Consider the following 14,478-nt stretch of genomic DNA (forward strand, 5'->3'; position numbering starts at 1 on the left):
GTTTATCAAGCTTTCCGTGCAGGGAGGAGTTTTAAACCTTGGTATGTAATAGATGAAATCATAAAAGACGAGCTCAACAAACTTGACTGTATAAAGTATTTCCAAAATACATATACATATTTAAGTATAATTATCATTTTACAGATGAGGATATGAAGCTCAGGAAGGTTGAGTCATGTAAACAAGGGCACATCCCTCAGTTTGAAAGGAGCAGAGCCAGGATACCAGAGAATATAGTCAATAATATTGTAATAACTATCTATGGTGTCAGATGGGTACGAGACTTATTGGGGGTCACTGCATAAGTACATAAATGTCTGACCACTCGTTAGACATTTATATAGCATACATATATCCTCTGTTCTCAGAACTGTGTCAAGATCCAGGAACACAGAGGTAAATGAGACAGAAGTTGACCATAGCCTAATGAGGAAGACAGGCAAGGAAACATGATTGCATATAGAGTGATAAGTGCAGTTAGAAATATGCAGTGGACTTTCAGAAAAAGTCCCCAACCCAGACCTAGAGGCGGGAGTAGAGGTCAATGCAAAGGCTTAAAGATGTAGGCCAAGGAAACATCCACCCACCCCACCCCCAATCCCCAATCCCCTTGGAGTGGAGTGGAGCAAGTAGTTTCATGGCTGCGGTTCATAGTGGGAATGTTGAAGGTGAGAGTTATGGGTCAGCCGTCCTCTGTCATTACAACTTTTCTTAGTCTTTATTCTCATCTTCCTCTCTCTCTCTCTCTCTCTCTCTCTCTCTCTCTCTCTCTCTCTCTCTCTCTCTTTCCCCACCCCTCCATCCCTCCCTCCCTCTCCCTCTCCTAAAATATAGTTGTAAAAACAGTGCGATATCAATGAGATAAGTAGACCTTTTAGTCCCATTCTTGGGTGTTTGTGATTTTTTTTTTATCTAAAAAAAATTTTTTTTCTATTACAGTTGACATTCAATATTATATTAGTTTCAGGTGTAAAGCAGAGTGGTTAGACATTCATATAACTTACAAGTGATTCCCCCCATAAGTCTAGTACTCTTTTGACACCATACATAGTTATTACAATCTTATTGACTATATTCTCTATGCTGTACTGGACATCCCCGTCGTGGGAGTTATAAAAGCACTTGAAACTGGAATCTACTCCCATAAGCAAACAGTAGTATGTTTCAAAAATTAATAGTCCTCTGTGAAAAAATATTTAAGATCACTGCAGCCTTTGAAAACAAAAGATAGAGTAAATATAGCCTTTAAATATCTACGAATAGTCTTTTGTTTTACTTTCACAAATATTTAGCTGTGATCATTTCTGTTAAAAAAGAAAGACTTCAGTTGGTTTATAAGCCACTGATACAATCCAGTGTGACCTGGGCAATGCTAATGCAACAGTCATCTGTGAACAGTGAGCTCTGACACTCACTGTTCCGAAAGATACATAATGACGAATGTTATGGATTTGTGCATTGGGGTTTAAAATTGCCTTGTGCCAACCTTATACATACAAACAGTGTAAAGAGTTTAAGATGAGAACATTAAGGCTGATGAGAAAAGCTTTCCTCTTCTCCTGAACAACAAGCTAGATCAGATATGCAGAAGTCTCCTACTTGACTCTTGTCTAACCTTCAGCCCAAAATGCACAAAGCTTCAAAGATAAAGCAAATCCCAAAAAGCAGCCTTAATGAAAGCCAGCAGTCTACTGAGTCTTCGAGAAATCTGATTTTCCTACTTTCCTCACACACATGCTATTGGGAAACAAGAAACCGATGACTCAGAGGCAAGTTACAAGGCCTTGTTGGAAGTGGTAAGACTCATAGCCAGCTATTCGAACGCAGGTGTCCGAAGTATCTGGTTTCCCGCTGCCTGACTTTTCTGGAGTGAAAGCGTATGGTTCTGCCATCTTCGTGGATTTTTAAAATATATTAAGAGTTTTTAAATTTCTGGCAACAATGTCTTAATTAACATCCTCACTTATTTAGGTAGAAATTTTTAACAGTTTGATCTTTTTAAAAATAACAATGGCATTCTATGAAGCTAACCAACAGCTCCTCTAATTTAAAGCTCATTTTTGTTAAAGCTGGAGATTTCTAGTGTAGGCAAGGAAAGAAAAATGTCAGCCATTTCCTACTCAAGATGAACTTTTCATTAATATGAAATTTAGATGATATTTATTTTTCCTATAACAAGCTACGTACAAAAATGGACATTTTGGTTACATTTAGGGGACAGTAAATGAGAATTATAAAATATTAATGGCAAAATTATCCACTAGTCCAAATAAAGATACTTTGGATAATGTATATATTTGGATATAACCAGTATTTTGCTTTGATTGGCTGATACATGCTTTCACCAGAAAATCCATAAATTAACATGCATCCATACATACTTATACCAAGTTTTACACACACCAAAATCTTTTTGACTTTAAAATGAACTTGAACTATATGCATGTATCATGCATGTGCTGTGTATATTTTTAGGCCTTTCCATAATCGGTACCTGAGACATCAAACTTTGAACTCTGCACTCACTATATAGATCCAATCTGTAAATAAACCCTCTTACTTATGAAAAAGAAAAAATTCTCTGATAAAGGTGAATAATACCCCAACCCCCCCCAAAAAAAAAATGCAACTAGAAAGTCCAGGAAAAACAAGAATGAGGATCTAATCATAATATACTACTTAGCTTTGAAATCAATAATCTTTATATGCTGTAACAACATAAATAGTAATTACATTGTTTTTAATTATAAGTCTTTTGGAAATATTTGGATTTTTAAAGCATATGCTTGTATTGCCTGACTTTTTTTTTTTTTTTCTTTTTTTTCTTGGTTTAGGATTTATTTTTTTTTTTTAATTTTTTTTTTTTAAGAAGGGCACAGCTCACAGTGGCCCATGCGGGGATCGAACCGACAACCTTGGTGTTATTAGCACCATGCTCTAACCAACTGAGCTAACCAGTCACCCCTATTACCTGATTTTTTTAAGTTTGTTAATTCTCCTCAGCCAAAAACCCTCTACGCCTTTCCATTTGTTCAGATTTTGTTTTATATATCTCAATAAGAACTTTTTATTTTCCTTAAAAGATGGGTCCTATGCCTCTCATTAAATTTTTAAGAAGATAAAACAAGAAAAGAGGATTTTGATCATTATTTTAAAGATAGATCCTACTGGCTGGCTCTAGAAAGAATAAATTGGAGAAGTACAATCGCCAATGGTTTTGCCTTTCATTTGCCACTAAAGCCACATAATACGAAATAGTCCTAGTGGTGTGTTTCTAGGGGTCAGTTTCCAACAGAGAGTATTAAAAAAAGCAACAGCCTAAACATTGCACAAAATAGCACATGGGGTCAGCATGAAGTGTCTGTGTGATAACCTGTTTTCTTCTTTGTTCATTTAAGAAAAAAAATGGAGCCTCCTACACTGTATAGAGAAAAGTCACAGAGCAAAGCTGGATGCAGCACGAACCAGCTCAAGCTCTGGTAAAGCCCTGAAATGACAAGATTCCAAAACAGTCAAAGGTTTAGAGCATAGGGATAGCCCAGGGGGCACTAAGCAAGTTCAGACAGTCCCAAGCCTTCCCCCAGGCAGAGCAGAGAGGCTCTGCTCTTTGCAGGTGCACAGGATAGGGGGTGCGGGGTAGTGCTGGGACCAGGACTAGGAAGCTGGTCTGAACCTAGAGCCTTGAGGATCAGGAAGGCTGGGTCAAAATAGGACCCAGAGGACATACAGGGACAGGTTGCGCTTCACACCCCAGTGAGAAATGTAGGACTCTCCTGGGGCGGGAGGACATCTGCCTCTTCTGGAGCAGGTCCTACAGTCACCTGTGCATGTCCACATCTGAAAGACACTTGTGTCTGTCATGTGTCTGATCATGCTAAAGAGTGTGATTTTTCCTCTACTGTGGCCCAACCATTTCCCTGGAGGTCTGGAAAGCACAGCCATGGTCACTGTCTGTCTGATTCTGACAAGGTACCATCCACATTAACCAAGACAAATTCAGCACCACTTAACCACATGGCCACAAAGGAGGTGTGCGTAGGGAAGGGTGAAGAGAAACAACACACAGGTGTGCTTCCTGTCAGGCAAACTCAGATTTTGTTTTCCATATCTCAATAAACTGGGGCTGATCCCAGTGTTAAAGAACACTGTGTATTCTATTCCCCTCCTCAAACAGATCCACCGAATGGTTCCTTTACGTAAGCATTTCCACGTAAGCACTTGAATACGATTGTTTATGATGTATGTGCTGATTCATACCTTTTCAGGAACATCTAGCCAATTTGACCATGGGCCCCTCAACTTCCACGGAACGTCCCCTCTCTTGGGCCTGTGGTCGTTCTTTCCTTGTTGTAGCCCTATACCTCTGCCTCTTTCTCTGCCCCCTCTCTCCTCCTGCCAAAACACAGGCATTCACCGAGAGTGCTTCTTTGGGGACTTCTTACCCCTTCATTCTTTCTCCTCAATTGAGTGACTGTCACCTACTTCCTTTAATTGTCACCTCTGTGCTGATTACAGCTGACAATCAACAACTGCTTATTATGTGCCAGGCAGTGTACTAAGCTCTGATTTCATCCTCGCAACAGTCCTGTGAAGTAGACACTGTTATTATCCTCATTTTTATACATGGGAAAAACTGAGGCTTGTAGGAATCGAAGCAACTAACTGCCCAGCTAGTAAGGGGCAGACCCAGGATTCGAACCCCTTCTACCTCAGAGCCTCTGCTGGTAACGCATGCCGCTGCTGTACTTCACGCTGTTCTGCGCACTCCCTCCCCTGGACACCCTTTCCAAAGGGCTGGGGTCATCCACCAGCCCTTCAGACCCAGAATGTTGACCACCGGACATCAGAGAGCACTCACTGACATGTTTGCACTGTTTATTAAAAGATTTCCAAACCCTGCCACCTGTCCCTTCACCAGACATCCATCCAAGACTTTCCCACATCCAGCGACCCAGGCACGGCGCTGGGGCTTTAGGGTACTGTGCCTGGGTTCTCCCCGGTGCTACACTTGGGGTAACACATTGTTACTATCGCTTCTGCCTCCTCCCTCTCTCTCCAGATACCAGTTCCTCCTCCTAACTTCCTTATTTCGGGGGCCCACACTCATTCTCCAGTTTACGGGCGCCCTCCTTTCCTCTTCCCTACTGCTCACCTTCCATTGGTGGCCTCATGTCGTGGCTTTGAACTCTTGTACCCTCTGCCACTCCTCCCACCGGTCTCTTCCTTTGCCCCTCTCTATGGTCTCCACCCTGGAACAGACCCCTTTTATCCCCGGCCCAGTTTCTTTGGCCCCTGCTGGACTCTCCCTACGCCCTGCCCCATCTTCCTCCAAATCCTTGAGGCTAGGCATTCAAGGCCAAAGCCTCACTTCCTCGTGAGAAATCTACCTTCTAAGCAAGGTGGTGGTCTTACTCTGCAAATGCCCCCTCTATTAGAGCTCTTTGTACAGAGAAGGTATTTCATGAATATCTATTAAATTCAGTCAACTGATTCCTGCGTATGTTGGCAAAGTTTCCTACCTTATCCTATCACAACACTTTCATCCTTGAAACATGAAAATCATTGTCATCCCCTTGTTGTCGGTGCTCACAACAACCTTGCCTCCCTACTGCCTGAGAGGGTGAAAGCCTCACAGGCAGCCCCTGAGATCCCCAACAGTTTCCCTGCTGCCCCTCTTCTCCCAAGTCCTGGCTGACTATCCCATCCACCTGACTCTTCAGCATCCAATGCAAAGCACTATGGCAGTTGCTGGGAGCTCAGCTGATGGTGACAACCAGGGCCCATCCTCCAGGAGCTCATGGTTGGAGCTGGAGGAGAAAGACATATTTATATAAAGGTCCAGTGGTGACCCACCAACTTCCTTTGGCACTGCCGTGGAAGACAGACATGCAGACAGCTCTGCTGGGACACTTGCTCAGCACCACCCTCCTGGAGGCACTCACTGAGCATTTGGTCCAAGCACTCCTGCTTTACTATTTAACAGCTCTAGGACCTTGGCAATGTTGCTTAATCTCTCTGCCACTCAGTTTCCTCATCTATAAAATGGGATAGGGAGTAAGCTACCTCATGGGGTAGTTGTGAGGCATAACTGAGTGGTATGTGTAAAGCATTTAGCAAATGAGCTTCCCATAGACTCTGTGCTCAGTAATATTGGCTATTAATTGTTTTTATTATTTGACATAAAATGTCACAGGAAATTAGAGATGGGAGATACCCTTTGCAAAGTATCTCAGGATCTCAGGTACCTTTTGAAAATATAAGCCCCAAAAGTTCTCACTCTCCAAACCATCACACAACCTCTAAATCCCAAACCAGGCTTCATTTCTGCCCCTTTCCCTACTTCCCGCACGTATGTATCAGGAGCAGCTGGGGGCCTGCCTCTCTGTGGCCTGGGAGCCCCTGAGGATGGAGACTGCAGCTCTCACCCATCACACGTCCTATTGGCCTTACAGATCCACTTTACTCATTCAACAACTATTTGCCAAGCCCCCATTATATGTCAGCCTGTGCAAGGGGCAGTGGCATTGAAAGCCAACACAGTACCTGTCCACAAGGTGCTCACGTGTTTGTAGGTCCCCAAATTCAAAACCATAAACTAACAAATGCTATGAAGGAACTGAATGTGCATGAGGTTAGCCTGTGATTAGGGCCTATTTGGCTCAATCAGGAAAGGCTTCCCCGAAGAGGTGACATTTGGGTTGAGATCTGAAAACTGGGGGTCACACTTTGGGGGTAGGGTGGGGAGGCATGTCTCTTGGCACTGCTTTTTCCCACAATGTCTGTCATGGGACCCAAAAGTCCTATATTCTACCTGAAAAATTCCCAGGTCTCCTCACAGGGCTAGCTATGATGTCATTCACTCTCTGTGAATCTCTGCAGCTCTGTATCCTATAGGTGGGCAGTGCCCCAGGAGAACCTCAAAAACTCCAGGAAAGGGGACTTCAAAAGGCAGGGCATAAACTGTCCCTGAGGCCACATTGCCAGGTTTCTCCACCCAGCAGCCCCTGATGGGGGACAGGGTCCTGCCAGGCAACCGTGAAGCTAAATGCAGAGCAAGCAGGGTCCCAAGGAAGGAGTTGGAGCCACTTGGCAGCTGTAGGTCAATTCTGAGGTGTGCTGACTTCCTGCTACTGCCTTAAAGGGATGAGGGCAGTTCTTCCAACTCCTGCGTCAGCCGGTCCTACCCAGACTGGATGCCTCCACCAGCCCTAGGAACTCACATATGTCGGCCTCCTCCCCGGCTGGGGTCAAGGCCTGGGCGGGAGAGTAAGGAGGGGGGTGTCTCAGGAAACAGGACTGCCATGTGATACAAGCTTTTGCAAGAAAAGCCCTCTAGGGTCTGCAGGGGAAAGTCGGGCGCTAACCCGGCTCTGACAGGCAGTACGTTTCTGCAGACCTGGACAAAAAACATCCCTTGAGGGTGACTGCCGCTGTCAGCCCTGCGAAGCTCACCCCAGGTTCTCCCAAATGCGCTCACCGCGCAGCCTCTGGGGTCACCGGCTATTCTCCCCGAACGCGTTGGGGTCTCGGTTTCCTCATCTGTGAGATGAGGGCTGGATGTGCAGACTCTATGGTGGTCTCGGACTACACTCGTCCGCAGGAGTACGCGCGGCTGCGGTGATGGGCGGCAGAGAGTAGCCTGGGGACCGGACCGGAGGACCTGTGGACTCACCGCGCGCTGGCGGCCGCGGCAGAGAAGGAACTGCGGCCGGTCGTCCGCTCCAGCTCTGCCCCTGAGCAGCGGGACCCGGGTCCCCACCGCCGGCCCTGCCCTCGGAGCCCCAGGCACACGGCGCCGCGCACGGTGTCTGAGTGGAGCGCCGCTGGGGCGCCCGCCCGCTCTCCGCGCGGCTCCACGCTGGCCGCCCGCCGCCGCTGGTCCCGAGCCGGCGATCGGCCGCCCTCCCCACCGACTTACCCAGAAGTTCGTCTTGAACAGTGAGCCCGTCATGGCCGGCGCGTCCGCGGGTGCAGAGGAGAGCGGAGCAGCGGCGGCGCGCGCTGGGAAGCCTAGCAGTCCAGGCGGCGGTCCCGCTGCCCAACTCCGGAGTTGCGCCCCGGCCTGGAGGCCCGTCCCCGGGTCCTAAACCACGCCCCACTCCGAAGGCCGCGTGGGTGCGCTCCGCCCCCTTCCCGGCGGGGACAAGGAGTCCCCACCGCCGCTCACGCTCGCGAGCCGATTTAAAGCCCCACGGCCTCAGCCAACGACCAGTTAGTGAGCCCTCGGTCCCCCCTCCTCTTCAGGAAGCCTCGGAGAATTGGAAGGAAAAGTCGCCGGAATCCGGCTCCGTTCCTGCCCACAAGCCCCTTCCTCCCTCGACCGAATTCCTCGCAGAGAAATCCAGGCTCAGCGAGGTGATGGAGGGTACCCGCCTGATCAGAAGGTAGTCGCGTGGATCGGGTGCCAGCTCCGTAAAGCCTGAGGACTGACAATACCAGCGGCCACGTGAGGTGTAGACGCTTGAGTGAGCCGCGTGCACGACCCCAGGTGCGCTGGCTTCAGATCAGCCTCCGCCACGTTTTAGTCTAAAAGTCATAAGCAAGTCATTCATACTTTCCCCCTTGACTCTAAATCCCTTAGTAGGGTCCTTATAGAGTGTCCAGGAGCTCAGCCCTGAAAGACAGCTTGCCAGCTCGAATTTCCCATTCTCAGAACCCAAAACCCTTTTTTACCGATCCCACTCCCGCTGTAGGAGCCCTGAGCCTCCTTCCTCTCCCTCCACTCTCTCATAACAGTAACACCCTCATAAACATAATCCCGGGGCAAGTTGGACTCATCCCTGCTTTGTAGTAATATGGCACTCTGGGCCCTGAGCCCAAACTGAAGCCCAGAGAGGCTGACTGACTTGCCCAAGATCTCAGGGTATTTAGGGGATGAAGAGCTGGTTTAGAATTCTGCCCTTCTAAACTGGGTCAGTCAGGGCTAAAGACACATCACTCCTAGGGCAGATCTACTCAAGGACAGGATGCAGGTCAAGGGTACCAAGATTGAGTGCTCATGCCCAACTCACATCCCAAGGCATTTGCCTCTTGAGCAGGTTCTAATTCAGTCCAGACATAGTGAAAGATCAATTGTTGGGGGCATTTGAAGGACAACTAAAATATTCTGCCTGGTATTGTCACTCCCAGTCTCACTGTGATGCAATTTCATCAGTGGAGTTGTCCGCAACCACAATGATGGAGCTGTGGCCTCCACCCACTGGGTCACTCCAAGGGCATGCATCCTTTCATCTGATTGTTCATCTCTTTGGAAAGCAGTGAAGTTAGAAGGAAGACTGACAGCACCGTCAGGAGGCAGCAGAGGCCGTGGAGGGCACCAGGACAGGCTAAATGGCAAGAGGCATAAGAAATAGTACCGACTGGGGAAATGAAAGAAGCTGAAGGGCCAAAGGCAGGACCAAAACTTTTCCTGGACGTTTTGAAGATTTAAAACAAATAATTTAGAGGGCCCAACCCGGTGGCTCAGGCGGTTAGAGCTCCATGCTCCTAACTTAAGGCTGCCGGTTGGATTCCCACATGGGCCAGTGGGCTCTCAACCACAAGGTTGCCAGTTCAACTCTCGCAAGGGATGGTGGGCTGCGCCCCCTGCAACTAGCAACGGGACCTGGAGCTGAGCTGCGCCCTCCACAACTAAGATTGAAAGGACAACAACTTGACTTGGAAAAAGTCCTGGAAGTACACACTGTTCCCCAATAAAGTCCTGTTCCCCTTCCCCAATAAAATCTTTAAAAAAAAATAAAATAATTTAGATACAATTCTAATTGCCTAAGTTTTAATTTTATACATATATATGTATACAGTCTTAGGAAGTCTTACAAGCTCTCATGTTACATTGTGCTTTCTTTTCGAGGGTCAGGTCCCAAATATACCTGAATTTTAACTCTCTTCCACCACCTGGTGGCAAGATTACAAATTACAAATGGTTGATCACGCAGCTGGAAAATATTCATCCCTCAAACATTTACTAAATTCATCACCTGGACAGGTGTTGTAAGTAAAAAGACAAGCAAAATGTGTACTATATCCAAGGGTCTATAACAAAGTTGAGACATCCCACCAACAAAGTTAAATAACACTACTACACCAATTATAAAATAATGAAATTTAATGATCACTACATTTAAGATAACCACTTAATATTTTGGCATAACCTCTCCCAATAGTATACATTTGCATGGTTAAGTTCTTAACGTACACAAAATTTTGAGGCTTGCTTTTTTAACTTAACAAATTTCAGAAGCATTTTCTAAAGTCCTCATAAATATATCTTTCCTAACAGAAAGCTCCATAGCACACAGTACTACTGGCCAGACACTTTTGCATGTAAAATTGAAAATCATTCTGAAGAAAAATTTGGCCATGTCAGTAAAGTTTTAAATGCACCTATCTTTTGACCCAATATTTCCATGTCAAAGAATTTACCCTCCAAATATATTCTCCCATGTGCAAAGTGAGAGGTTATTCTAGCAAGATTTGAAACTGTATGTCCATCCATGAAGAATTACCTGAATATATTGTGATATATCTATACAATAAAATCATATTCAAGCATAAAAAAATGAGGACGATCTTTGTTGATATGGAACAATCATATATCTATTATTGAGGGAAAACCATGTAAAAAAAAGCTGCCATTTGGGTGAGGAGGAAAAAGAATAGACATACACCCATTTTAAATGGTTCCCTCTGAGGAGAGGGTGGGGCTGAGGGACATAGGAAGGAGGGAGACCTAATTTTCACTTCATGTCTTTTTGGGCCTCTGACTTTGTACTGTGTAAGTTTATTAAAAACTTGGAAAAATTAAAAAAGAAACTTCAGTATCATTTTTAATTTTTGCATAATTTCCCATCAAGTGGATATGATATACTGATACTTTCTTAGCATTTCCCTAATGCTTTTAGAAATATTACTATGATAAGTATCTTTTATATAATCCTTGTTAAAATACCTCATAGTTGACATTACAGAAATGGCGGCATAAGGGATGCTTCTTGAAATCTCCCCTGGAAGTTACCACAAATTGAACACCTGTAATTCAACAAAGGATTCTCTGCTAAGGAAGAGTTAAGCGACACACATGACAAATTACCTGAAGGTTTTTGGTAAATACCCATTTAGCAGGTTAAGGAAGTTCCTTTTTACTGCTGCTTGCTTAAGAGGCTTTAACATGAATGGGTGCCATTTTGGTTGCTTTTTCTGCATTTAATGAGTATATGGATTTCTCTCCTTTAATCTGTTAAGGTGGTGCACAGAATCTGTAGGTTTTCTAATGTTAAATAAACCATGCATCCCCATAAAAAATAATCAAAAAAAAAAATCTCATAGTTGAATTACAGGTCAAAGAATGTAAACCTTTTTAAGGTTCTTGAAATACATTGCCAAATTATTTTCCAGAAAAGTTGTATCCATCTATAGTCTCAGCAGTGGAGGAAGGGGAAATTTCCCCAGGGGGAATTTGGGATCTTTGCACTGAAATGGAATAAATGGATGATGGGTGACAAAAATAACGCCTACTACAATCACATTTCCTTTCACGCTTTTGAAAACCTGGTATCTAGGATTACATCCCTCTACTTCCTCTTTCTTCCCACTGCCAATCCAACTTCATACTGATTGTATCAGGTTACTCTTCTTAACCTTTCATCCGTAAAACACTGCTTTCTTCGTCTCTCCTCCTCACAAAACCACCAACTTTCCCTATTGCCCATTTAGAACCAATCCCACCCGCCTCTGCCTGACCTTCCCCATCTCATTCAACAGCTTCCTCCCCACCCCTCAGTCAGGCTCCTGTCCTGCCACCCTATTTTTGCGGGTGCTTTGCAGGCTACCTGGGTCTTTCTTCCTCCTGCTCAAGTTTCACATCCTCTCTCCCCTTCTCCACCTTTCCCAGCCTTCAGTGTCTTCTCACTTCTTGAATTTCTAGAACTTGTCTTTATCACAGCCCTTAATATATGACATATCTTTGTTTTCTCTAATTTCTGTTCCCTCTTAGGTATCTTACCTCTCCGACTCCAAAGCACCATAAGATAAGGGTATTCTCTCATGTACTTTCATGGATGAGACAATGATGGAGCCAGCCAGAGAATTCAGTGAACTCATTCTGATCCTCAACAGAAATACCGATTTTTATTTGTTCCCATAGTCTAATCCCTCCCTTCCAGGAAGCAGAAGCAAATCTGGCAGAGGTACTGTCCAAGTATCTAAAGCCAGATAGGATTCCAGAACCAGGACCTGGCCAAGCAGAAGCCATGACCTGGAAAAGGGCAGGAGTAAGCTGTGTTAAGAGGTTTGCCAAGTCAACGTCAAAGGTAGAGGCTGGATTTTGTCACTAAGGTTAGAAGCTGAGTAGATTGACGAATGGAGCAGAGTCAGGACAGGACAGGAATAGAATATACAGGAAAAATGTTCAGGAGGAGGCGTCAATGCCCAGAGATTAGCTGTGTAGTGGTTGAGGTCTGCCAACTAAGCAAGGGTTACTTGGAGTGGGTACCATCAAAATTTGAATTTTTGTAAGTGAAAGTTAATCAGGTAAGGGACTCAAAGGATCCATTTCTGGTCAAAGTAGTTTCAAGATGGGAAAACTTGGCTATCTACTGTCACAAAACACAGCCTAGTGTACATGGGGGACTTTTTTTCATCAAAAGCTGTTAAGAGTGAACAGTAAGCCACAGGAGAGGAAATCTGTGATACATTTGTGCTACACAGGACCAATATATAACTTGTAGAACAAAACAAAACTGATTGTTTCTAGGGCTCGGGAAGGAAATATGTAAGGTAAGCCAGGAGCATCTCGTAGTGCCAGAAAGCACACATACATGAGGTGTGATCAAACAATACGGTGACTGTTTCAATAAAAAATTAATTGGGGCGGCCGGATGGCTCAGTTGGTTTGAGTACGAGCTCTTAACAGGGTCGCAGGTTTGATTTTCACATGGGCCAGTGAGCTGCGTCCTCCACTAGATTGAAGGACAATGACTTGGAGCTGATGGGCCCTGGAGAAACACACTGTTCCCCAATATTCCCCAATAAAAATTTACAAAATGTATTACAGTAAAAGACACATTGCCATTAATCCCCCTCAAAATACTCTCCAAATATTCCCCAATAAAAATTTACAAAATGTATTACAGTAAAAGACACATTGCCATTAATCCCCCTCAAAATACTCTCCCTCGCTTTGAACACACTTATCCTATCATTCTTGCCACTTTCTGGAGTTCTGGAAGTCTTCTTTCGTGTCTTTAGTTGCGCTGTCATAGCTGCCTCATGGCTGCCTCGATGTCCTGAATTCTTTTGACTTTGGGGAAGACCCAGAATTCGAATGGTGCCAAGATCCGGTGAATACGGACACCTTGTAATGTTATTTGACAGAAATTGCCATATACCAGAAGTGATGTGTGACACGGAGTGCTGTCATGATTTACGGCACACTTTAAAACACCTCTCAACCATACCTCACACCTGACTGCACCGAACACGTTGAAACTTGTCACACTGTTACTAAAGTTCCACACGCAGCTTCCCATATTGAAGATCCCTGCCTTTCTGTTGGATGGCACTTGGCAGCAGCATTCACCATGTTGTGATCACAACGGAAATGCTCCATGTCACACACCACTTCTGATATGGCATTTTCTGTCAAAAACATGACGGTGTGTCCTCATCCACCTTATTCACCAGATCTGGCACCGTGCAACTTCTGGCTCTTCCCCAAAGTCAAAATGACCATGACAGGTCACCATTTTGAATTGATTCAGGACATTGGGGCAGCCACGACAATGTGACTAGACACTCATGAAAGAGGACTGCCAGAACTGCTTCAGAAAGTGGCAAGAAAGATAGGATGTGTTTGAAGCAAGGGGGAGTATTTTGAGGGGGGATTAATGGCAAATGTCTTTTACTGCAATTTTGAAACTTTTTAAAATTTTTAAACATTCACCATATTTTTACCACACTTCGTATATACATACACATACATGCACGGACACACAAAATTGGGGCACAGGAGCCAACTGAAAGAGCCCCCCATGGCCAAAGTTGGGACAATTTGAATAACAAAAGCAGTACTCTGATTTGAGATCTCAAATTCAATTTGTAAGATGTTCTACAGGACTAGTTGTCTCCTCAAAAAATTCAGTCATGGAAAACAAACAAGACCAATGGGATATCATAAATTGAAATTAAAATAGATTGAAGAATTAAAATAGACAAAGGAAATGTAATATGTAAACTTTAGTTGGATTCTGGTGTTAAAAATTCTGTTGTGCAAGATGATAGGGAGCTCTTTGGGGAAATTTCAATGGACTGCCTGCAAGATATTGAATCAATGTTAATTTTCTCACTAACCACTCACCAGTGATAAGCTATACAAAAAACACATTTTGACAGCCATTTGGCTGTCACACAAGAGGGCCATTAGGCAGAGTATATTAGGCACGCCTGGTGAGAACAGTCTGTGAAGTCTCCCATCTCACCAGT

The 14,478-nt window shown here is 44.6% G+C and overlaps 1 protein-coding gene across 1 annotated transcript in view; it reads right to left on the minus strand.

Moving 5' to 3' along the window:
- PSTPIP2 (proline-serine-threonine phosphatase interacting protein 2) overlaps positions 1 to 8,101 on the minus strand; it is a 75,738-nt gene extending 67,637 nt beyond the window's left edge. The window contains exon 1 of the mRNA XM_033087851.1: positions 7,919 to 8,101. Within this exon, the coding sequence (XP_032943742.1) occupies positions 7,919 to 7,951 (33 nt within the window). The 5' untranslated portion in view covers positions 7,952 to 8,101. The remainder of the gene's footprint in view (positions 1 to 7,918) is intronic.
- Between the last annotated feature and the right edge of the window lie 6,377 nt (positions 8,102 to 14,478).

Source organism: Rhinolophus ferrumequinum, chromosome 19, assembly GCF_004115265.2.
Source record: "Rhinolophus ferrumequinum isolate MPI-CBG mRhiFer1 chromosome 19, mRhiFer1_v1.p, whole genome shotgun sequence".
Classification (NCBI taxonomy): domain Eukaryota; kingdom Metazoa; phylum Chordata; class Mammalia; order Chiroptera; family Rhinolophidae; genus Rhinolophus; species Rhinolophus ferrumequinum.